The sequence below is a fragment of the Cylas formicarius genome, unplaced genomic scaffold (assembly GCF_029955315.1).
Source record: "Cylas formicarius isolate icCylForm1 unplaced genomic scaffold, icCylForm1.1 PGA_scaffold_8__14_contigs__length_24414737, whole genome shotgun sequence".
In the NCBI taxonomy this organism is placed as follows: domain Eukaryota; kingdom Metazoa; phylum Arthropoda; class Insecta; order Coleoptera; family Brentidae; genus Cylas; species Cylas formicarius.
In genome coordinates this window covers 6,716,760-6,742,791 of record NW_026844361.1, presented here as the reverse complement: position 1 = coordinate 6,742,791, position 26,032 = coordinate 6,716,760, and the positions used below count along the sequence as shown (strand labels likewise).

Sequence of the window (26,032 nt, the reverse complement as noted above, 5' to 3'; positions counted from 1 at the left end):
ACAAGCCTGTCCCGTCAACTTTTAAACAGTGAGAGATTTTAAAAATTTTGATTTACAACACTTCAGAGATGGTCTCCATTTAGTATCCTTTGATGAAGTCTACAATATTAATTATATAAGCTTGCAGTTATTACTCCTTTGTAATAACCATTCTCCATGTAGTCTAATTACATAACAAAACGACATAGGCGAAAAATAATTCCATGCGTGAAAGCAATATGACAAAATATACAATAGACATACTCTATAAAGGTACAATACATAAATTATAAAGTGCAAAATGGATGGAATCCAAAATTTAACAGAAAACGTAAATATAGATAGGTAGATAATAAAACATATTTTGATCTAAAATTCGTGTTTGGACTGTGAATTAAAAACAAGATTGTTGCATTCGAACCAGGTCTCCGCGACTTCCTCTGCGCGGACACACTCTTCCGCCAGAAGAATGGTATTCTTTCCCCTTATAAGGAGGGCAGTATCGGTAACGTGATGGGGGATGTTTAAGGTGAAATCATTAATGTATATAACGAAAAGTAGGGGGCCTAGGATAGAGCCTTGCGGAACACCATACCTGACGGGAAGTTGGTCGCTCCTAGTTCCGTTGATTTCGACCAACTGAGATCTATTGTTCAGGTAAGACTTAAGCAATTCTAGCGGAGTGCCCCTCACACCATACCACTCCAACTTCCGATACAATACATTGTGATCAATACATTCAAAAGCCCTAGTCAAGTCAAACAATGTGTCTCTTACCACCTCAGTGCTATCAAGACCAAGTGCCACCTTCACGACAAAGTCCACAAGAGCAAGAGTAGTAGATTTCCCTTACGAAAACCAAATTGAGGACTGCTGAACAAATTCTTGCTCTCGAAATAGTCCAGAACCGGGATTATTGCGATTGGACGGTAATTATTTGGATCGCATTGGATAATAGGCACCCTTAATAATAGGCAGCATATGTTTCAGAACCCTGGAATTGATGCTGTAAACATCGAGAGAAGAACCACTAAGAGAGAGAATATTATGCTCAATTTTAAGTTCTGTGGCCGGTGACAAATAACAAGAAGAAGAAGGATTTATAATCTGTTTAAGAAAAATGGAAGGGTCACTGGTTTTATGTACACCACTGGTGATACTATACGTGATCTCCGAGAAAAAGACTGAGTTGAGTTGAAGATTTTTGTTGTTTTTATTTATTAGTTTCCAACAACTTGCTTGCTTAAGTTGCTAGAGTTTGCAATGTAGTCGCCATAAGAGGCGGTTTAGTGGATTAACTTCTTTCTTGTAAATTCTATTTAAATGTTTATATTCATGCCATAATCGAGAATCACCAGTTATTCTAAACGAATTTTTTGTTGATACTACTCTATCTCACAGAGCTCTCAAATAGTTGTTGTACCACACTAGAGGCGATCCCGACCTCTCCGGTGCTGAGTGCCGCTCTACAACCATTCCACAATTGAGAATTTGCATGAGGCGGCTCACTCAGAGATAAGACACCTCCGCCAGTCGGCATTCGAGAATCTTTCAGACAAATTGTTAAGTGCTCTCTCTGTAATGAAGTTATGATAAGTTTTCTGAGTCTGTTTTTGTAAAATTGTGGAGAAGACAATATATACCGCAGAGTGATCAGAGAAACCCGTCTCGATAACCCCCGAGACATAACCCGCATCAGACACATTAACCATGATGTTGTCGATGCAGTTGGCACAAGAATTTGTTATTCTAGTGTTATCGTGAATGGTCTCATGCATGCCAAACGATGTTCAATAATTCTTTTTGATTGTCGTCGTTACCCAAATGAAATTTTACATTAAAATCACCAACAATAAAAACTTCTTTCGTCGGGGAGTAAATTTTAAACAAAAGCTCTTCTAAGTTGTTGAAAAAGGTATTCAAAACACCCTTTGAATCAGAACGATAAACACTTATAACCACTGTATCGATCGTAGGGTACACAATATCGCAGAATTCGGCATGCAAATCTACACAATTTTATCAAGATCTAATGCTTCACACTGAATATTATTTTTTACATATACGGCACAGCCACATGATGATACATGAATTTTTCCAACGTATCAACTTCTGGAGAAACGTATGTTATCAAAACAATGTCCCGTGTCATAAAAATTATATTTGTTAAATTTTCTTGAAAATAATGTTCCTCTAGTTTATTCAGCAACTTAAGTTTCTTGTACGTAATGTGAAGAAAAACGTTTTTTTTATATGTGTGTATGTACTGTATGTTTTTTTTTTAGAGTCTGCCTTCTGGTAAGGTGGTCACCTGATTCTGAAGCGTTTTATCGAAAATAAAAACCTCTTTCTTTATTTATTTATATTTGGTAATAGTAATATAAACCTACCAATTCCTGAATTCCAAAAATATGTGAATGAATTCAGAAATGCCCGCAACTAATCATTGCTATGCTTTTACGGAACACTCTGTATAAATGAAAACATTTTTGAAAATTGTATTTTGTGCTAGAGCTAAAGTTAAAGGGATGAAGCAGATTGTCTGGGAGGTTACAGATGAGGGACTCAGATTGCAATTTCAAAAGGAAGCGACAGTCAAGATCTTGCTATGTGCTGTTGGCATGTTGTGTCAAACGGGATCCAAAAGAAGGAAGAACTGATTACATTATATGGAGCAAATGGGAAAATTGAAAAACCAGGACAACAGCGGAGCGTGTTACGAGAGCCAACCGATATTAAGTAAATTTAACAAAAATTTACCAAATTGTTTCTGCCTGTATTTAATATGACCTCGCACGTTACCATATGTACTGCCGTGAGCAGATTAGCTTAGATTGCTTAGATTTGTAAAAATGACAAAAGTTTTGAGCTTTTTGCTCTGATTTGGTCTACTCTGCTATTTGCCCTATTACGACGGAAAAGGGCACTCCTGATGGAATTTTGAAGTAGAACTCAATGATGTAAGTGGTTCGGTTGTATTTATTGCAAATTGAAATCAGAGTATTATCTACCGTATCCCAACATATCTCTGAAATTATCGCGTTTTTGATATAAATGCCGATTCTATTATTGTTTTTAGATTATTCCTCAATACCAAACGCCATGAGTACCGTGTTATTTCTGCTGTTTTTCTTCACAACAAGCGCCTTCGCGCCGCCTTCCTACGGTAAGCGTATTTAAAGAATTTGTTATTAGCAATCCCGATCTATTCAGGGTTTTGATAGTACAAAAGGTAGTTCGAAATGTCGCCCTTGGTTTTTATGTTTTTTGCTTCTCCTCTTTATAGTCTAATTTGGACAGATAGCTTAAAAAATATTAAATTTATTACTTTTTGTTGGTTAATTGATAAAAGGCGTGTACTTTCGATCTCCTAAATCTTTGTAAGGAGGAGCAGAGAAGAAAGATGAACGGTCAATGACGTTTCGACCCACTCTGTACAATTTAAAAAATTACATTATAAATACCCTGTTTGGTGCATAATTAATGTTGGTATTGTACAAAAAAGCTCGGTAGTTAAGAAGAATGATAGCAACTAAGCCCTAATAACTGAGGTAAACGAAACAAATAAACACGTGTAAATATTTGGTTTTTATCGGAATTTTGAAATTCAAAACACTCCAAAAGTATAAATCACCTGCAAAATAAAAAAAAAGAATTTGCGATAAACGTTATCTAATTTTTTTATTTGTTAATGTTAACAATGATAAAGTCTCTGCCGTAAAGTTCACAAATTATACTGGTCAACTCATAGTTAATCTGTACCGCGTATTTCAAAAATTATGCGAAAAACTTAAGGGTTACCTATACGCTTAAGTATAGAGGATATCAAAGATCTAAGATATCGGTTTTTGATGATAGATACTTGCTTAACAAATTTTAAAACATAAAATCTAAGACATAAATATCTTACAGTGAACAAAATATTATTTGCGATTATAAAAAATATATAATGCAATTAATAACTCAACAATAACATTGATACGTTCAGATAATAGCTATTTTCGCAACATAAAATTCGTAAATTTACAAACTATTTTTTGCAAAAGAAATTAATGACTAAAAGTTTTTCATATTTTAAGAAGAGAAAAGAAAATTGCGCCTTTTATCTATAAACACATGTTAAAAAATGGAAAAACTTCGTCCAACATCTACAGAAGTTATAGGAAAGTATTTTAGTTTTTGATATGTGTGACTTTTTCACTAATTCAAATATAGCAAACAAAAAGATAACACAAGATAAAAATAATTTTCACTCACTTTTTTTTTAATGTCGTTCACAATTTGCTTGTAAATTACATTACATTTTTTCAAATAAGATATTAAATTGTGGTTGTCCAGTTTTTTGTGGTATTTAGCTGGACGTGCTCGCTGTTTTTCGATTTGCTTCAAGACAATGTGTATTGTTTGCTGGGAGGGTTCTCCTGGTTGCAATTTTCGCCCTTTGTGCTGATCCACAATAAATTTTTTATCCGCATGAAACTGTAAAATCCAAAAAAGCTGTAACTAATTTGGGTTCACATTCGTTAAAAAAAGAAATAAGAAAAAATCCTACTTCTACCAAATAGAATATTTTTGTAAATACATTAAAACTGTTGACATTAGCAACCAATAATTTACTTTATAAAAGCAGCAATCTTCTTACACCAAAACAGGTAATAGATCTTATTTTTTTTACTATAAAATAATTGAGTAGAAACACATACATTTTTCTTGTTTTATTGTATCCTGGAAAAAGAAGCGAAAATATGGTTTTACTTACAATTTTCGAACAAGCGGTACATAGCTCTTTATCCTTGACATATGGAACATAGTATTCGGCATTTTAACAAACACTGGACAGACAGTCACAGACACAAGTCACCTTACAAAACAAGGCACACGAAAACGTTTCAAGTGGACAATATTAAAGATACTAAAAATTTCCACCCCCATGGACTGTCCAATTCTTGTTGTAATATTATTTCATTAATGTAACCAAGAACTTTTTGCTTTGATTGGGAATACCCTACAGTGTAATGGGTAAATCTATGAATCTATTGATATGTATATAAGAAAGCGGTAAAGTACCTGGGTCGGCCCTATTGTAATGTAATAAACACGTTTCGAAAAGTGCCGAACAGGATCTTTATTTGGCAACAACAGACCAGAAATGCATTGCATTTTGCATTTTCTCCGCTCCATAATCATAGCAAATAATCTAGGCATATTCCAGTGTATTCAGGACTTAATATTTCAACATTTAAAAATTGTATTTTTATATTTTATTTTGCTTTATTTGCTGTGTTCTTATTTGATGGTTTGAATAAATTGTTTATTAATAAACTATTCTTCAAATTTGATTGTTTAGAAATAATTGATAAATTCAACTGTTTGCGAGAGCCAACCAAATTTTGTATCTAAATTTTTTTGTAAATATCGATATTTTTTACCCACCACTTTTAGTGCGGTGCTTAATATTAGAAGTTTTTGAATCCGAAATCAAAATAACAATTACGCCCCTAATTTTCAGCATTTCATATTGGAAGATTTTTTGGGGCATCCGGTATGGTATCAGGCAGGGCTCTGTCCGACGTACAGCCATCCGATATAACCTACTTGTTCTACAACCGCGAAAACACCGAAGGGACCCTGGTTGCCTATGACGAGGCGCAGGTGCTAGAATCGAAAGCCAACTTCAACCCGGACCTGAAGACCTACTTCTTAATTCACGGCTGGATTGATGACTGCAGAACCGGACAACTTCAAGTTCAGACCCTCGAAGCGCTTCTCAAGTATCACGATGTGAATGTCGTTAGTGTATGCTGGGAAAAATGGTCCAACGGAGACTACCTATCGGCTGCTGGTAGCGTCAAAGCGGTCGGTCAGCTCGTAGGCGATTTCATCCTCGACGCGACTTCAAATGACAGATATTCGTCATCCGACATTACCATAGTGGGTCATAGTTTGGGAGCCCATGTCGCGGGAGCGGCAGGGTCTCGCACCAACGGGTCCCTTGGCTATATTGTAGGTTTAGATCCCGCGGGGCCCCTTTTTTTCGAAGACAACCCAGACGGGAGACTCGATCCTACTGACGCGCAGTACGTCGAAGCCATCCACACCAACGCTGGCCTAAGTGGAGTCACTTTCGATGTGGGTCACGCGGATTTCTGGCCCAACGGCGGAAGTCTTCAGGAAGGGTGTTTCATATTACTACCGGTCTGCAGTCACATGAGGGTTATTGACTTATACGCAGAGTCCGTCGGGCAGGAAGATGGATTTGTCAGCCAGCTTTGCGAAACTTACGACGATTACAACAACGGGAATTGTCGGGATAATTCAGAGGCTCTCATGGGCGGCTTTGATTTGGATACAAGGTAGCTATTTGGTTCCGTTTTCACTCGTGCGCGTGTTACCTCTGAATTATGAAGCACATTTGACACTAACTTTTGGTTAGTCGGCATCGAGTCATGACATCTGATTTAATATTGGCAAGATTTTAAAACGCCAAGGAATACGTTAAAAACACCAACACCAAAATAAAACGCTCCCTCTTCGTCTCAGCTTTTTCTATATTGTTTTTGCTTTTCCTTTAAAGTTGACAGCAATAGATTTTTAAATATTCTAACAACTCTAAGACTAAGAAAGTAATTTTATGTTTTACCCTTCGAAACTTATCTAGTTCTATTGTAGCAATAAAATCCAAGATGATTTTAGAATACCACAGTTCGATAAGTAACTAAAAAGAATTATAAAAACTTCGTTACGGCTATAAAACCAAATGATGAGAAAGACAATTGAAAACTATTAGTGCGCTAATGTCAAATGGCAAACATGCAAATATAACATGACTTATAAGTTGTTGATTTATTTGTTCTTTAAATATACAAATAAAGTTAACAAGTAGATAAAGAATGAATTATAAAATAATTATTCAAGCGAAGTATTTCGGAAAAACAGAAGTGTCCTTAACGGTCATTCCAAGTGCAATATTGCTATGAGGCTATCTTGCGGTGCTATCTTAGGGCAAGTCCTTTAATAATGCAGGTAGTTTAGTGACTCTATACGCTTTTCAAATACGTGTCATTGACATAGTATGAACTTGTATAGCTTTGCAAATAGCTTTTGTGTCAGATTCGCAAAAGCTATGGTTATAAAATCTTCGGCAATGATTATTGCTTAATCTTTTTGTTCTTTTACATCGCAAACCTCTAAAGGCCTAATGATGTAGGCGATGGAGGATTACTTCCTCCCTAGGTGGAGAATTTAGGAAGGACATTAGACTATGTTGTGCCCATGTTTTAATGATGTCAATGTCAGCATCAGACTCTTGGTACTTAAGCTTACTGGAAGATTGCTGACCAAGCACAGAAACTTGAGGAAGCCCATTAGTTAAAACCTCATACGTTCGCTCCTGTATGAAATCTGCATTGATTCTTAGAAGTTGCCCATGAATTCCAGAGAGAACAATACCTGAAAAGGATTTTTGTTAGAAGCTTTCTCAAAATCAAGATAAAAAATGTTAATTGTTTTGAATTCGGGATAATAATAATAATATAATTTGATCATCTTTGTCGTTTCTGAGATTGTAATTGTTTCTATGTATTTGCAAAATGTACTTGTCAAGCTTACTTACTGGTCGGTGTTTTACGGCAACTGTTTAAATTAAGGTTTTAAGAGTAAGTCAATGAAGCTGAGACAAACTCAAAAAAGACGGAAATAAGAGAAATAAAAAGCGTGACAGGAGTGACTATTAAAGATGAACAAAAAATGACAGAAGAGTTGAACACGTACTTCTCAGAAATTGGATAAAGAACTGGCTTCAAAAATTTATCTTAATATAAATCTAGGGTTTCGAGAAGAAGAATGTAAGGATTCAATCTAGACACTAGTTTTGGTTAGTTTTTAGAAGAAATTTTGATCAATGTTTGTAATATCCTAGAAACTGGCGTGTGCCCTGAAGAACTAAACTCAGCAAAAATATATACCAGTATATAAAAACACTAACCAAAGGACTTTAACAATTATACATGAATTTCTGTCCTGAATACATTTTCAAAAATGACAAAAAATAATTAAAAAAAGATAGTAAAATTTACAAAAAAACAAGAAAAGTTTGATCCATACCAATATGGTTTCCCAAAAAAACAGTAGCTCCTTAGGAGTCTCATCAAATCTGCTAAGTATATGTTAACAATATTCATAGAATTATAAAAAGCATATTGATATAATGCTTAATGCTTTATAAATTACAAAAAACGTGCTTCAGAGGTGTTGAACGACAATTTCTACAGACATACTCTAAAGACCGTAAACTCTACACACAAATAAACAAACCAAAAAGAAAAAAGGCAGCTTACTGCATTTCAAGTATTTACATTATATACAAAATTTTCAATATTTGGGACTAACACCAAGATATTTTGTTTTTGCTGATGATGCGGTACTAGTTCTGTCAGCAAGAAATAAAGAAGACCGTTAGAAATGTGTAAATGAGGATTTAAATAGTTATTATACATTGTTGTGTTAAACATAAAAACATAAAACATAAAGCAAAAAAATAACAAAACATGTTTTGCACGATGTTAAACTGAAAGAAGTACAAAATTATTAACACTTAAGGCTAATTTTAACAAAGAAACTTGAGCGGGACTAATTTTCTTCAGTTCATCATCTCTGTTCTTCTCGTTCGTAAGCCTGAAGGACCGAGCCAGACCAAGTATTTGCCACTGCCTGTATAAGTGATGGGTGGTGGTAAGACTCAGCGTTCAGATATATATTGGTGTGTGTTGGTTTTCTTGTTGGTTTTCTCTGTTCCAAGTGTCCATCTTCGGTCCTTGTGATGTGCACATCTAGAAAGGGCAGACTGTTATCCTCTTCAAGTTCTATTTTGAATTGAATCCTTGGATGAACGGAATTCAGATGGTCTAGGAATTTCAGCAGCTTGCCAAAAGACCATACAACAAATACGTCATCAACGAATCTTGTCCATAGTTTTGGCCTAAGATTTGCAGTCTCTATTGCTTTTTTGTCTAAGTAAACCGTGAAAAGGTTAGCAATCACAGGTGAGAGAGATGATCCCATGGCTGCTCCATCCACTCGTCGATATATTTTCCCGTTGTACGTAAAATAAGCATTTTTCAGGCAGGTCTTGACAGATCCGTTATATACGGCGGAAGTGCTTCGTTCTTTTCTCTAAGCAGGTCTCCTCTACTGGAATGCTGAGGTATAGGGATTTGACATAGAAGCTTGCCATATAAGTTCATACTATGTCAATGACACAGAATTGAAAAGGGTATAGGGTCACTAAAATACCTGCATTATTAAAGGACTTGTCCAATGAAACCAGACTTTAAAAACTAAACTTAGTTACTCTATTCCATTTAATTTAATAGGACATACGGTATACAATATTATTAGTGGTCAATACAAATACAACCTCGGCATATTTCATATATGCCAGACAGCTTTCTAAAGAAAAATGTGCCACATTACTAAGAAGGAATTTTTCTCAAAGTAGAGTGATTTGTTCGAATCGTCTTAATGGTTAACCTATATAATAAACATCCACTAATCAATTTAAAAACAATCTTGATCAATAAATTAAGGCTTGAAACAACTCACTGTGATAACCTGTGAAAAGAATTCTGACTATCCTAAAATCACCGCCAGATAGCCTCAAAATCTTACACTTGGAATGACCGTTAAGGACACTTCTGTTTTTCCGAAGTCCTTCGATTGAATAATTATTTTATAATTCATTCTTTATTTATTTATATATGTATATGTATATGTATATATATAAATATATATATATATATATATATATATATATATATATATATATATATATATATATATATATATATATATATATATATATATACATGCAAGTGACTTTAAAACTAATTTTTCAAAAGCCTTAAAGTTAAAAGATAGGCAATATATAGCTGTATTCAGCCTTAACCCTATACCAAAAGTCATTGTTGAAGCAAAAACAATTAAACAATTTTGAAAGAAATAAAAAGTATATTTGCAGTGACCCTTTGCATTTTCTACTTAAACTTAACATGATTTCCACAAAATATCAAGCTTATTGAATAATTATTTTATTTTGATTGTAATTTAAGGCGCCGGTAACAGTGTTTAAAACTGTTTTGGAGTCAGTTATAATACCACAAGAGTAAAAATGTTATAACAAGGTTTTTCAGAATGTAATAAAACTGAACGGAATGGTTTTAGTCTATATTGGAAGTTTTACAGCATATGAAGCTTTATTAAAACTGCTTTAAATTATAAGGTTTCTTAAAAACCTCTTATAAACAGTCTTTATATATATATAGTCATTTACTTATAGAATTGTTAGGGCTAGTAATAATAAATGTTATTTTTTTAGGATTAAAGGACACTATTACCTGTCAACCAACAGTAACTCGCCATACGCACGCGGAAAACAGCAAAGTAAAGTAATCGCAAATATGAAATAAAAATAAACACTCTATCTCAAAGCTGAACCAACCGACTAATTAAGCTTCTAAGGTACTCTCACCCGGCAAAAATAAAGCGGTTATTCATTTTCTACTCGCGGATTTTCACAGACTAAAACAAATTTTAAACTGCAATTTATCACGGGGGAAGCTCGCGGGTTGAATATACTTTTCAACTGAGCTAACCGAACTAAAAGAGATATATTCTACTAGTATGTAAGTAATAATTCATCATGAGTCTAGCTTTTATTAGAAAACTTTCAGCGGTAAACTGCGTAATCAAACTCCTCGACATGTTTGAACTACATTTGTGTTATTTTTTTGTTGGAAACTTTGAAAAATATATGCTAAAGTATAAGATGTGATTTTAATAGGCAGTGATGAATAAAATCATAATAAATAATTGCTTCTTTTATTCCATAAACAAATTTACTCCTGTTGGTTATTGTGTTAACTCACAACTGAATCCTGCAATGAAGACAAGGTTTTGCGTTCAATATCAAACGCACATTTAAATAGTTGTTTTTATGCATTTAAAATTTGTTGTAAATTAATTATACTAGTATTATATTATTATTTATATAACTTTTTTCCTCATTCAAGAAAAAATACAAGAAATCATTTATTTCTAAATATTTACCAACAACTAACACTCTTTTAGCACTATGAAAGCTATGAAAAATTTGCATTACCTTTTTTTATTGAATATTTGCAATATGGTATGTTAATGGTAGAGCGAGATTCAGCTCGTGATATTGGAGTCTTGGGGATTGGAAGACCTGCAACCGTACAGGTTCATTAGTCATCCTTCTACCGAACATCTCCATCTCCATTTCCAAATTCAGAATTTTGAATTAGCCAATGTTGTTCGGGTCAATAGGGCCAAAATAATTTCAATACGATGGCGCATTCGGATTTTTGTGCGAACTTTTTTGGAATTTCCGCGAAAATTCTTGATACATTTCATGGTACGTAAAGTATAAAAAAAATCAGTAAATATTCAGTTTACAAGTTTATAGCTAACAATGATCCATTTCTTTGGCGTCTTCGATCCCCTAACTTGTCAGTGTTCGATTTTTTTATACTAGGTACAATAACGAGACTGTATGCAACGAAATGTATATCCTAATTAAATCATTGCTTTTCCCATACGAAAAACCTACTGAAGTTTAATTGCGCCAGTTTGAATATATACTGAAAAACATAGTTTCTTTAATTTTGCTCTTTTTAAAATTCCATCGTCAAGTATTCAATGTTTTAACTAATTGCTTTAACTAAATTCAAATCTTTATCATTTTGAGAGTTCTTCCGAATCTTCTTAACTGATGGTTTCCATTTTTGCGGATAATGCATCGCAAACGTTCTGGTTAAAATTCTGTGACACTCTCCATAAAGTAATAATCAAATTCGAATGATGAAAAAGTAAAATAAAATGAAATATAATAAAACATAACATGCTCAATGTTCAATATCTCAGAAAAGGCGTAGTTAGACAGTAGACAGACACTTAAGTAAACTATTTTCAAGATGGCGGCACATCCGAGTATAAGCATGTGTCAAATAAACCAAATGTCATTTATAATATCCTACACCTAATGAACCTAAAGTGTGTCCCACTTAAGAATTGTACACCATTGTAAAATTTATGTTTATGGGTCGATTTTGATTTTTTTGTTGTTGAATACGTCTCGGAAAAATGTACCAGAACCTTGTGCTGCTTAATGGTTCAATTTAAAGTCACGACCAACTGAGACTATTTTACAAAAGGAAGAGAAGGGATTTAAAAAAAGTAAATTGGCAACGAATTCTTATGCAGGAGTACTTAGAGCCGAACTATACCAATTTTTGAAGTCATGGCTAAATAGGACTAATTTTGGATGTTAAATATCGAGAAGGGCTGTTAGGGATCAAACCTAACTATACTAATTTCCTTGAAGTTCGAATACAGGGTGCTCGAAATATCGTTAGCTGACACAGTTTTTTGAAGCGGAAAATCGAGAAGTACTTTTAGAGATTTTTTCAAATGGAAAATGATAACAGATTCGTGTTCAGGACGACCTAAAAGTAACTAATACAATGATCAAAGTATTTAATGTTTTAAAAAAATAAATATTGTATGCGATTTTAAGATCTTACACATTTTAATTGGGGAAATTTAAAAAATAAAGATAAAAATGACTTTACTGGGACATTTATTTTTAGTATCATCTTAAAACAGCAGAATTAATATATCCTAGTATTCGAAAGATGTAAACAAAATTAAAATATTAATTTGACTATCGAATATTCGCTTCTCCATGGCAAACTTTTTAAAAAGGAAACAGTCTGCCGACGTCAATCAAATTTGATATTTCCTTTTTAATTAAAAAAATGCAGCTTTGTAAAGTCTGTTTAGTTCATATCTGATCCTCTCTGATCATATTTGTTTTTAAGAAAATGATTAGTCTTTCAGTGAAATCTATCTAACAAAAAAGAATTATGAAAAGATTTCGTTGACACTTTATTTTTAAAGAAATCCCTAATAGCCATGACAAATGACGAACACAAAAAATTATTAACCTCAAACCGTAATCAAAGATTTCAAAACGATGTACAACCTTCAGCGGGGCGCAAACGATATTTCAAACACCCTGTATTTTAAGTACTCCCGAATAAGCATTCATTGCCAATTTATTTTTAAAAAAATCCCCAATAGTATTTCTCTTTTCTCTCTCTTTTGTTAAATAGTCTGAGTTGGCCATGACTTTAAGTTGAAGCAATAAACAAAACAAGGTTTTAGTGCATTTTTCAGCGACCTATCCAACAAAAAGAAATCAAAATCGCACCATAAACAAAGATTTTACAACGGTTTACAGTTTTTAAGTGGGACACACTGTAGATTCATGAGGCGTAGGATATTATAAATGACAGATGGTTTATTTGCCACGCGCTTCCGGTATATCCGGATGTGACGCCATCTTGAAAATAGTTTACTCGGATTGCTCTGTTCAAAATTTTGTTGTTTACAGTTTTCCCATGACAGATCGAAGAATTTACTCTTGGGTCGCCCTGTATATATCACACAGATTAAGTAGTCAGTGTCAGCTGAAACAATTAGGAATGTATCTACAGCATTCATTTTTTTGACAACCAACTGAAGGAGAGAGACTTTCGCACCGGTTAAGTTAAATGTTATAAACTTTATTTTATCGCGGTGGTCGTCTGTTTGATGTATTTAAATGATAAGATCATTTACCCAATCCTATAAGGAATAATAATAAATGTGACCATGCATTTGTTACCTTGTTTTTTAGTTTAATTTATTTATGTCAAGAAATGTTACGTACATTTATTTAAGAAAAAAAAATAAAAAAAGTTGGTCAGCGCCCTAAATATGGCAATCAACTAGGTACTTGGTACTTAGCATAAATTATTGCAAGAGAGAAAAATGCTGTTATCAAAGGACAGGAAAACCATAAATATTTACTTTGTGAATTTATTAACGTTTATCACCAAACTGGCAGGAATATATAAATGCAATATGGTTAGGACTTTTGTATATATATTCAATCGTCAAGATTTATTCGGAAATAGATATAGAAATGTGAATTAAGGCAACGATATGTCAGCAATGAACCTGGAACCGCTTCTGCTTCTCCTGTCAGCCGTCACTGGAGCTTCTGTTAAAGGTAAGGGTCAAGAATTTAACTGCAGAAAAATTTAAGCTCCCCTAGAAGTTATAATCCAATTTATACTAATAAGAATTTAATGAATAAACTCACGAGTAAAGGTCTCAAACATTATTAACCAGAGAGTCACACGTGTTTGTTTTTTTTTTATTAAAAGTTGTATAAGGCACTGTTAAGTACCACTGGGAACTAAGTATTGATGCGGAAATTATCCGTCCAAAGGGACTCAATGGAACAGTCTCTCTTGCGAGGTTCGGAGTTTGGGAAACATGCTATCTAAAGAAAATAGGCACTTAAATAAAGCTGTTTAATTTTTACTTTAAAGGACTCGACAACTGCATTAAAGGATAATGAATGAACTAATATAAAAAAATAAGATCCCAAGAATAACTGAAAAAATAAAAAATAAGATCACTACCCACCGGTAGCAATAACTTGCAGTTAAGTTTCAAGCCTTTGTATTGCAAAAAGAAAAAAAGCAGGTGGCACGTGCAAACAAAGTTTCACCAATATTTAATTTAATGATCCTACATAAATTTCATATCAGGAACATGGCTCCGACAATGCATAGTTTTTAAGAGAGAGGGTGCAACACTTTTCATAAATATTTCTTCATATTCAAAAATGAACTGTAATTAAAATTTTTAATCTAGTCAGGGATAAGTTTTCCTTATCACTACACATAAAACAGCTAAGGAATCTGGATAGATTGTTAAAATTATTCATAAAAAAACGATTAGAATTTGTTGTCAATCATGCAATCAATTGATTTTTATTTTATTTTTTCGAAAATGAAGCAAAATGCGAAAAAAAAATAGAGAGGCAAAAAAGGTGCCTTTTTGGTGGCTTCATTTGAAAAAGAGTTAAAAAATCAATGGAGCAGATGCCTCTGTGGATGTCACTGCAATTCATAATTTTAGTTTAATAAATTCTAACTCAGCCTCTTGTTACAAGATTCGTCAAGGAATATTTAAAACAGTTATTAAAACCCCTTTTTTGACACGCTGTATCTTAAAAACTAAACATTTTTGGACCTATGTATATGAAAAAAAAAAGAATCTTGATTTCTCTTGCAGATTCTTTTATTTTTTATTTTTACTGGCATATATTCAAGAAATATACAATGCCAGTTTACAAAGTTCTAGAAGTGTATGAAACCTCTGCGTTGCTCGCGACCATAAAAAAATTTACTGACATATTTTATTATATGCTTAATACGGTAAAATATTCTTATAAGTCAAAGATTCACAAGTAATATAATGTTTATCATTATATGTATAAACCGGCAGCAAACAACAAAAACATCGAAAACACACACAATTAAATAACAAAAAAAAAACGAATCTGGGGTTTACATTAATTATTATCTAAGAAGCAATACAACCCAACAGGGCAATTGCATAATGTGTGTTCTTATAAAACATGACTGATGATGATCACGGTAGCCGTTTCTACCGATAGTTTATATCGTTTGTTTTTGCAATTTTGATAAGCCACAAGAAGACGAATTATTATTCCCACGGTACTGCTCCGTGGCTAAAATAAGAATGCAATAAAGTATGATTTACTATAAATAAATACTTATCATCAATCAACCTTTTTAGTTGCAACTGCACCACGACCTCATCAAATGAGTTTAGCTGAAGTACAATTCGTAACAGTCTTTTTACTCGAGGTGTTGGGTCTTATCAAGGTTCAGTTTTAAGGCGTTATCTCACGTGTGGATAGTTATTTCGCTAGTGTTAAGATTTCGTGTTAATTATATCTCGTATGCACTCGTGTCCTCGTCTGAACTTAATCAAACCGATTGTTGGCTTTATTTGCAAATTTAATCGCGTCGTTTGTTCGGGCATTAGGCAAAATTTTGGAATCATTATAAATGCTGTAAAAAACCTCTACCACAGACAAAAGATCTTTGTGTGTAGAAATGTTGGGTCGGATGCCTCTGTGTGTGCTTGGCGTTTTTTTTGCGACTGCTGTGTGCCAAGATATACTCGATGGTGAGATTTTGTTTAAAGTGAATATGATGAAGTAAAAAATAAGACAGTTCATTTAATTTAAAAAATAAAAATCTGGAGCAGTCCAGGTCCAGATCTTATGTAACAATTTGTAAATAATCTTCCATACGAGAAAAAGTTTTAATTTAATTTTAATGAAATGTTTTTTACATAGCTTTGAAAAGCTCTGAAGATTTGGAAGTTATTAAAAAGTTTAGAGGAGAACAGAAAGCCAATTTCGATTTACAAAAATTTATGCGCGCTCCCACACGTTCATAATATAATTTTCTGTTTTTTTGAATTAAATGTAAAACATACAAGGTGTAATAATAATTAAAAATAATTAGTTTTATTGTTCTCATCATTAATAAAAACAAAAGGCAATTCCCAAACGTAAAAGCCCATTAAGGAGATTATTGCTTAATCTTCACTTCACTAGACCCTATGTGATGAAGTATTCCAATGAGGATTTTATTATTTATTTTGTCAAAGGCAGTAATTTTGTTATCATCGTAAGCCTTAAAAATGCGATCACTTACATGTGCAAGTACGCTTTCTCAACTACATCAAAAAAGTTATTTTTAGGAAAGTTAAGATGTTTTGAGTTGGGCAAGGTGTTAGAGGCAGCGGAGCAAAATTTTTTTTATAGCTCCTGCATTATAAGGATAGTTAGGTAGAGTTTTTTGTTTGATTTTTATAATATTATGTTTTTTAGTTCTCCATCGTTGTGTGGCTCCTAATACCTTGATAGTAATTATAATTTACTGAGAGTTTGGATTGTATTATCGTTTTTAATACATTGTTATACCCTATCCCTATCTCTAAGCAAAAGAATAAATAAAAGATTAACTTTAAAAAAATGTTTTCAAACACGTAATATATACAGAATTTCAATATATTTTTTTAATTCGGGGACTCATCTTCGCTACGATGCCTGTAAAATACAAAAGGAGTCAACAACTATAACAATTAATCTTTTTAGGACAATGCACCAAGTTTAGTGCTATAGGTATATATGACTTGAATCACAATTATATGCACTTATTATTTTTAATCCCTATCAAGTTTGTTCCGAATAGACACTAGTTTGCTCTGACAATTAAATTTTTATTGTTTCTAATTATTTATTTCAATAAACCGCTATTAATTTAAATAAAATGAAATGTTACTTAAATAGTGATAAAAGAAAAGTATACCGCAATTTTTAAAAAAAATGTATAAGTACTTACCCTGTATACAGGCCATATAGGCCACAAATGAGCCACGGCACATTTTGACCAAAACGTTTCAATTTTCAAAATAATTGTTACGGTTTTGCTTTCAAAAACCTAGAACCCCGTCGTCAGCGCTGACAAAAGATACAATGGCACAGACGTTGTGATAACGAAGTGACATTGATGGCGGTCCTTGTTGAACAAATGGTTTGAGTTATTTGTATTTAAACTCATTTTATTTGCTTTTAATAAATGTAAAAGCAACAACTGCTTGCAATAATGAACTAAGCAAAATTATGTTAATGTGTTATTTGGTTTAAATATATAATTATTTGTCATAATCAAATACAAGCAAGAATTAGTTTATTTTATTAGGACAATTTTTTTCTAACTCTAACCAAAGCTAACAATTAATTTTTTTAATCAATTGTTGATAGACCGAAAATATAAACAACAAACGTCTAATCGATAGAGGACAAGGGTGTTCAAAAACTGTATGAAAACCGATTAAACCAAAAAAATAATACACAAACTAATCAATGTTCAAGATTGTACAGACCAACAACGGACAACAATAGAAAACAACATATTAGACGCCGCCATGGAAGCAGTGGGAAAAAGACGGGTAAATGTCAACACAATCAATAAATCACCTTGATTTACTTCGGAAGTAACGGAACTAGCACAACAAAATAAAAAAAGTACATTAAATATGTACGAAACAAAACACCAGAAAACTGGAACAACTATAGAAGAAAACGAAACCAGGTAAACGGAAGAATAAAAGAACTAAAAGAAAACCACTGCGAAAAATTTTCAAAAGAAATGGAGAGTGACATGTATGGAGGCCAAAGGAAAATATGGGGGATGTTAAGAAGAAACAAGCCAAGTCATAGAGACTGTACAAACTAATAAAATAACACCAGAACCAGTGGGAAATATATTTTAAAAATCTATTTAAGGAAGAGGAAGACATGGAATAAACACAAAATGGACACGATAAGAACAACAGCATAGAACTAACCTATGACATTCTAGAAAATACACTCAAATCTCTAAAGAAAAGGAAAAGCCCTAAACCAGACGAGATCACCAATACAATGCTTAAATACGGAGGGAAAAAACTACAGAATGAAATACTAACTTTATTTAAAAACATCATAGATGAACAAAATATATCGAACGATTGGAAGAACAGGATGAAAATACCCATCTTCAAAAAAGGACAGAAATCGAATCCAGAAAACTATCGAAGCATTAATAGCATCCTCAAAGCATTCACAAAAATTATACTGGGAGTAGTCACCAAAGCCATAAGTATACGAAAAGAACCACAAGGTTTTCGAAGGAACAGATCCACCATTGATGCAATATTTATTGTCAAACAAATATGCGAAAAATCATTAGAATTCAATAAACCTGCTTATATGTGTTCTGTCGATATGACCAAGGCTTTCGATAGAGTGCGTTTGAAGGATTTCCTAGAAATCATGAGAATGGAAGGTTTAAAACATAGATTGATTAACCTAATACACGATATAAATAAACACCCATTATAGAACAAATATCAGAGTTGGACTTACGACAACTGAAGATATAAATATAAACCAGGAATTGGACAAGGCGATTCACTCAGCCCATATATATTCAATTTATTGATGGGTAAAATAATAGAAAACTTTGCTACAACAACTGGATTTAAAATGGGAAACACATTCTTCAATGCCGTCTGCTACGCAGACGATGCTGTTCTTGTTGCAGATTCTGAAGATAATCTCCAAAGACTACTACACTCTTTTAACACTAAAGCAAAAGAATTAAACGTGCTTATCAACACCGAGAATACTAAATGCTTACATTACATTACATTACAACCAAAGAACATATAAGATGTAAGCTGGAAATAGATTCAAAAGTAATAACAGGTAAATCACTTTAAATATTTGGGTGCAGCAACAACGAGTAACGGAAGCCTTCTCAACAAAGTAAGAGAGCACACAATAAAAGCGGCTCTAATAGCGGGATGTCTAAAAGAAATTTTAAAATTCTGTGGAAGAATAAATATTTTAATACGGAGAGCAAAATCAATCAAGCAATTAATATTTAAAACGGTTATAAGACCCACATTATAACATACGCAGCAGAAACAAGAATGGATACAAACAGAACTGTACAAATGATGAGTACAGTTGAAATGAAAATATTAAGAACTATAAAGGGTAAAATGTTGTATGACAGAATATGGAATGAGGACATCAGACAGCAGTGCGGAATACAAGACAAGAACCTAAAAATGAACAACCCAGTAGGGAAAAGATCTCAAGGAAGACGTGTGGGCAATGAACAGGCAGTAGTCTACTAATATGATATCTATGCTAGAAAGAAGAAGAAGAAGAATCAAGTGTATTGCAATGACTGTCTCGAGCCGTAGAGCAAATAATACCGCCATTATATATCTGGGACCCACTATCGAACCGTGGGCTACCTCTATTGAAATATTTAACAAATTCGAGGTAAAATTTTAAAGTCAATATTTTCAAAGTACTGTTGGCTCTTTATTGAAAAAGTTTTCGACCATTCAAAAGTCCCACCAACAAAATCACATATATTTTATAATAATTTTTAGAATCGTCGCTTCAAGCATAATCAATAATTCATAAAACGTAGATTAAATTCCATTTTCAATTCCAGGTGATCTGGAGTTGGTCGCTGGCCTTTTGGAAATAGTATCGAGTGGTCCGTTGGTTCCTGCCTTGAAGGATCTAGGTCTAGTACCCGTACTAGATTCCGATGTCTCTTACATATTCTACGGCTCGGAACTCGATCCCGGTGTGCCGTTGGTACACAAGGAAGCCTCTCAAGTACTGACCAAAACGACTTTCGATGTCAATTCCGAAACTTTCTTCATCATCCACGGCTGGTTGGGCGAATGCCATACCGGTTTCCTACCGACTAGCGTAAAACCGGCCCTGTTCACGGGTGGTAAGAGAGTCAACATCTTCGTGGTGTGCTGGACCAAATGGTCGAGAAACGAGTACATAACTGCCACTTTGGCGCTTCCTAAAGTGGGACGTCTGGTCGGGGATTTCATTGCTGAACTGAGCGGCAGCACAGGCCAGTCTCTGGAAAAATTTACCGTAGTGGGTCACAGTTTGGGTGCGCACATCTCGGGTTACGCGGGTGCAAGAAACCAAGGGTCTATAGCACGTATAGTGGGTTTGGATCCAGCCGGACCTTTATATTCGGAAAATGACCCAGCCAACAGGCTGGATCCGACCGACGCGAGGTACGTGCACGCCATCCATACCGACGCTACCTTCTTCGGAGACAACTACAACGTCGGCAACTCCGATTTCTGGGTGAACGGAGGTTACGACCAGAAAGGCTGTTCCGATGGAGTGGGAATTTGCGACCACTTCCGGGCAGTTTCCTACTACGCCGAGTCCCTCGTCGACGATAGCTTTGTAGGTAGATGGTGCGGGAGTTACGAGGAATTTTTGGCCGGCAGCTGCAGCGATAACCCTGTAGGCGTGATGGGTGGATTTTTTCTAAACACTTCGTGAGTATTTAATTATTTGGTTGGTTTCCGCATAATCAAGCGCTTGAAAGCGATATAATCTAATACTCATCGCACCATGACGCGATGCTGTAACTTGTTTGCCATAGTTTGTTTGAAGGTAGTAGACAATGATTCAGTAGGAATACTAGGAGATTGGCCAACTTCCATTGTCTTTATTTTTTGTTTACACAACGCTTCGGGCAGATATATTATTGGCCGTTATCAACTGCAGACTACTAGTCCAGCTACCCGTAGGAGAAACACCTAAATAACTCCTGGCATTTAGTAGATATTGAGATTGAGTAACAATAGACAGCTATACTCCTTTCTTAATCATCTTAAACCAACAACAAAGTAACCATTCTGAAGCAACCTAATTGGAATTCATGCAAGCAAAGAGCAATCATATGCAGTGACGAAGCATCACTCGATTTAGAATTAAGATAAGATAAGATAAGAACTGTAAAGTACAAATACAACTGACGCACTAAAAGCACTTAACTCACTAACACCTAGACAAATGCTGGGATTAGATGGTCAAAAATCAGAAACTCTAAAATAAATTTGAGAACATATCAAAGCACCTTTCACTCAGTTAATAAACCAATTAATCTATTAAAAATTAACATTTTTCCAGAATCATTTAAAAAAGCTATACTTAAACCACTTTTTAAAACAGGTGAAAATCAAACTATTCCAATTATAGAACAATTTAACTTATTAGAAATTTATTTTTGATTTTAGAAAAAATTCTGAAACAACATCTCGAATCTAATAAGACTTTATCAGAACAGCAATATGGTTTCGGGTAGGCAAGATCGACAGAGGACGCAGTGGCGGCTCTTACTTCAAAAGTATACGATTCATTAGAAAAAACTGTCCCATCCCTCCCTCCACTCATTATTGATTAAAAAAAATAAAAAATATTGGTTTTTCAAGAGTAGATTTAAAATTACTATGTGGAAATAAATGGTTTTCTGAGTGATCCTTTAGAATTCACCTGCGGAGCCCAAGAAACTGTCACTTGGCCCATTCTTTTTTATTATTTATATTCATGACATTTTTAAGGTGGTGGGGCGAGCCCTATCGCATTTGCAGACGATGCAACTCTAGTAACTTTGACGTCAAATCTTTTAGTAAGTATCTTAGAGTAATCTTTGATAGTAATGGAGGTGGGCCCACCACTCCGAATATATCACGATCAAACTTATATCACTTCTACCAATTTTCAGATTTTAGAGTTAGGGCACCTTAAAACCTAGTACCATGCGCATGTTCAATAGCATTTAAATTATGGAATTTTAGCATTTTGACAAACAAATATTTAGAGAGAATCAACATTTGACAAAAGTGGATTTTAAAAATTATTTATAAAAAGAATGGGTGTTATCTAAGAACACAATCAGGTATGCTCGATGCTGTTTTTTTTAAATAAAATTTCTATTATGAACATCCTTACTCAACGCAACAGTTTCACAAAAAATGATGATTAGTTAATAGTAGAAAACTTTCATTACGTAAAATCAGATTAAAAACATTTATTAAAACTGAACTAACTAGAACTATAGTAAGAATAACTAATAATTTCAAATTTATTAATTTGGTCCATTTATCCATTATCTGCTTATGATTCTTTTCTAGTTTTTGTATCGTATTGGCTTTCGATGGATCCTTTCCAATAAAACTATGTTATTACCTATTTTTATTGGGTAAAGTCATTAACAACAAATTCATTCTTGCTTGAGTGACAAGGCAAGTGTGTGCCAGGTATATTTCCTTTTTTCTGATATATCTCTTGAGTTTTGACCATTTGTAACCATGCTGAATAATAAATAGTTTTTGCTGTGCGTTTCGAAATAGTATATTATGCAACAAGTGCGGTAAAGGGTAGTTGACTCACTAGTTTATTAGACACGAGCGGAGCGACTGTTTAATAAACGAGTGATTTAAAAAGTTTACCGGACGTGTTGCATACTATACTTTTTCTACGACAGTTAGTTTTGGGTACATTTTAGCAAAACAACATGAATACATTCACTGATATGACCATCAGAATTAACAAACGTCAAAATTCAAATCGTGGGAAATATCTCCGAAAACATCCGATTGCTCCCAAACCCGTGCAGTAAAATCCTGGAAATGCCCGGAGTGGCTTTACTCTAATATATAAACCACCGTAGCCTTAGATTTAAAATTAGTTTCAATTTGATCACGGATTGTGTAAACAAAAATTAAAGACAATGGAAGTTCCACAATTTCTTAGTATTTCTACTTGCTTGTTATAGGCTCTCTGGGACGTACTTTTTGGACACGGCTGCGTCTTTCCCTTACGGACTTGGGAGCACTGGGCTTCATTAGCCCGAGCAGGTCAAATTGGACTAATTTTTTTTTGTAAAGAAATATTGTAAATAAACGTAAACAGTTTTTTGTTTATAATTGTCGCGCGTCCTTGACTGATAGACTAGTAGGATACGTGTCCCACATTTGGCAGTATTTATAAGTTCGAAGTAATACAGATAATGGATATACTGGCAATTCCGACCAGTTCGTTATGGGTGCCTTATCAATCCTGCTATACCTCTTGGCGACCGCATTCGGATCGACAATTCAAGGTAGGTTGCATGCACGATAATCAAAAAGTAATCTAAACAGGTAGAGAAAAGTGGATTGCTAAAGAGCTTTAAGGGAATAGTCAACTTAACTTGCAAGTGCATATTTTTCATCCTCTATAATTACTTATACATGCCGAGGATAACTCTTAAACTCCTTGCTTGTGCCTGTAAATTACAGCGACCAAAATTCGAGACCTCCATGCCGTACAACCATCAGATATAACCTACCTGTTCTACAGTCGCGCAGATCTTGTCGGCACCCGAGTCGAATTCAAAGCAGCTCGTACTATAGAGTCCAAAACTCACTTCGATGCGAACCTCGAGACCTTTTTTCTCGTCCACGGTTGGATCGACTTCTGTAAAATCGGATCGCTGGCCGTGAAAGTCAAGGAAGCTCTCTTGAATTACCACGACGTCAACGTTGTGGCAGTTTGTTGGGAAAAATGGTCCAACACCGAATACGTAACCGCTGTCAACAGCATAGGGCAGGTCGGCGGGTTTATAGGCGACTTCATGCTGGACATGGTATCAGATGGCAAGTACTCGCTGTCCAAAATAACCATAGCGGGTCATAGCTTGGGCGCACATGTCGCGGGAGCTGCTGGAGCTCGCACCAACGGCTCCCTGGCGTACATAATAGGTTTAGATCCCGCCGGAATCGGTTTTTCCAAATCCGATCCCACCGGAAGACTGGATTCCACTGACGCCGGATACGTGGAAGCCATCCACACCAACGCGGGGTTAGGTGGAATTACTTATAACGTGGGACATTCAGATTTCTGGCCAAACGGAGGCACCGTACAAGCAGGCTGTTTCTTACTTGACGCCGCATGTAGCCACAAGAGAGCTATCGATCTGTATGCAGAGTCCGTTGGGAAGGAGAATAACTTTGTCAGTACTAAATGCGACAATTACGACCATTATATCAACGGAAACTGCCGAAACGAATCTACGGCACTCATGGGTGGGTTCAATTTGGAAACGAGGTAAGGAGACATAATTTCGGTATGAAGGCAATCTTTTCCTACACTATCCATGTGATTTTGCAGACGTTCTTCATATCAAATAATTGATTTTATTGTAGAACTAGTACACAATTTTTTGACTTACACCTGCTTCGCGTTTGGAGTTGTTCTCTTTATCTCTTTCTATCATGTTTGTCTCTTCAGGGCTCGAGGAGACTACTACCTGACAACCAACAGCCACCCGCCATACGCAATTCATGTAGACGGAAGCTCAAAAAGATTTAGGAGTCATTGATTACTTAATCTGTATCCGTTATAAGCAAACTTGTAAAATAAACGACTCTTTGAATTAATCTCTTGACTGTCTCTTTTGACTAATGACTGCGGTTGATGAGTAACATTGCTGTAGGCTAAGCGTTGTTTCTCTTTTCTTCCTCTGCATAACATCGGGAAAATAAACACAGCACTGGTATAGACATAATACCAGCGAATATTATTTTATTTCTTCTTATATTTCATTTAAAAGTGCGTTAAAAATATCACTTATAAAACCCGTATTTACAAAGGGTGATCCCCAAGTCTTGGTCAGTTGTAGGCCTATCACTTCGTTGCTTGGATTCTCTAAACTATTTGACCTGACCGTGGGTAAACGTTTAATTAACCTTTTTAGAAGGGAAGATCTACTCAGACAGCAAGATTCCAATTTGTTAAAACATTACTGCAATTTTTTGAAAAAGTGTAAGGAGCAACTGGAATATTTTTAGATCTAACAAAAGCCTACCACTGTTCAGACTAAGATATACTGCTACGGAAACCGGAAAGGTACGGAATTAGAGGCAATGCACTTAAATGGTTGAACACAGACCTTAAAGGGCGATCACAAGTAGTAGTGGTTAATACAAATGAAAAATTCAGGAATGCTACCGAAGGAGTATGGGATTGCACTGGGTAGTGATTTGGGACCACTTAGATTTGTGATATTCATAAATGACCTGTTCCTTGACCAGACGAATACTTAACTATGCAGATGATACAAGTTTAATAACTGGCACCAAGAACGTGGCACAATTGTTGAGCGATAGCAGCAATTTTTTCATTGGAGGAAAAAACAGGTTTAATCAAAGTAAACTCATTCTTAAAACAAAAAGCTCCAAATTGGAAAACATTACTGAGCAAATCGCAGAGGATGCATTGCTTGTCTTAAGAAACGCCAATTTCATATAAATGTCATATAAATCAGTTGCAAAATGGATTAAATTTGATCTGTTGCGTTCTTACGGTGGTTGGTAAATATTTAGATAATACATAATAGTAGATAGCAGTATACAAGATATATCATCATATATATATATATATATATATATATATATATATATATATATATATATATATATATATATATATATATATATATATATATATATATATATATATATATATATATATATATATATATATATATATATATATATATATATATAGAAGGCGCTTACGATTGCTCTGAGTGGTACGTCGTTCTTGTGCATTTTTGGTAAACCGTAAAGTTTGGGACACCTGCTTGACTTTTCTCGATAA

General features: G+C 34.4%; 3 protein-coding genes across 4 annotated transcripts; all 3 read left to right on the top strand.

Moving 5' to 3' along the window:
* Positions 1–3,062: 3,062 nt before the first annotated feature.
* On the top strand, positions 3,063–10,816 carry LOC132706119 (pancreatic triacylglycerol lipase-like). The gene is made up of 3 exons (XM_060677253.1): positions 3,063–3,145; positions 5,489–6,332; positions 10,352–10,816. Exons 1-3 carry the CDS (start codon positions 3,082–3,084, stop codon positions 10,440–10,442), a joined length of 999 nt encoding a protein of 332 aa, XP_060533236.1. The 5' UTR covers positions 3,063–3,081; the 3' UTR covers positions 10,443–10,816.
* Positions 10,817–13,972: 3,156 nt separating this feature from the next.
* Positions 13,973–23,300, top strand: LOC132706195 (pancreatic lipase-related protein 2-like). Of its 2 annotated transcripts, none has more exons than XM_060677379.1 (3): positions 13,973–14,110; positions 20,013–20,880; positions 23,166–23,300. In XM_060677379.1, the coding sequence occupies exons 1-3, from the start codon at positions 14,044–14,046 to the stop codon at positions 23,236–23,238; spliced, it is 1,008 nt and encodes a 335-aa protein (XP_060533362.1). In that variant the 5' UTR covers positions 13,973–14,043; the 3' UTR covers positions 23,239–23,300. The 2 variants fall into 2 exon arrangements, with proteins under 2 accessions (XP_060533362.1, XP_060533361.1); XM_060677378.1 differs by lacking the exon at positions 13,973–14,110 and adding an exon at positions 16,020–16,110.
* Positions 23,301–23,415: 115 nt separating this feature from the next.
* LOC132706226 (pancreatic triacylglycerol lipase-like) lies at positions 23,416–24,798 on the top strand. The gene is made up of 3 exons (XM_060677434.1): positions 23,416–23,492; positions 23,671–24,478; positions 24,662–24,798. The coding sequence occupies exons 1-3, from the start codon at positions 23,432–23,434 to the stop codon at positions 24,750–24,752; spliced, it is 960 nt and encodes a 319-aa protein (XP_060533417.1). The 5' UTR covers positions 23,416–23,431; the 3' UTR covers positions 24,753–24,798.
* Positions 24,799–26,032: the final 1,234 nt, after the last annotated feature.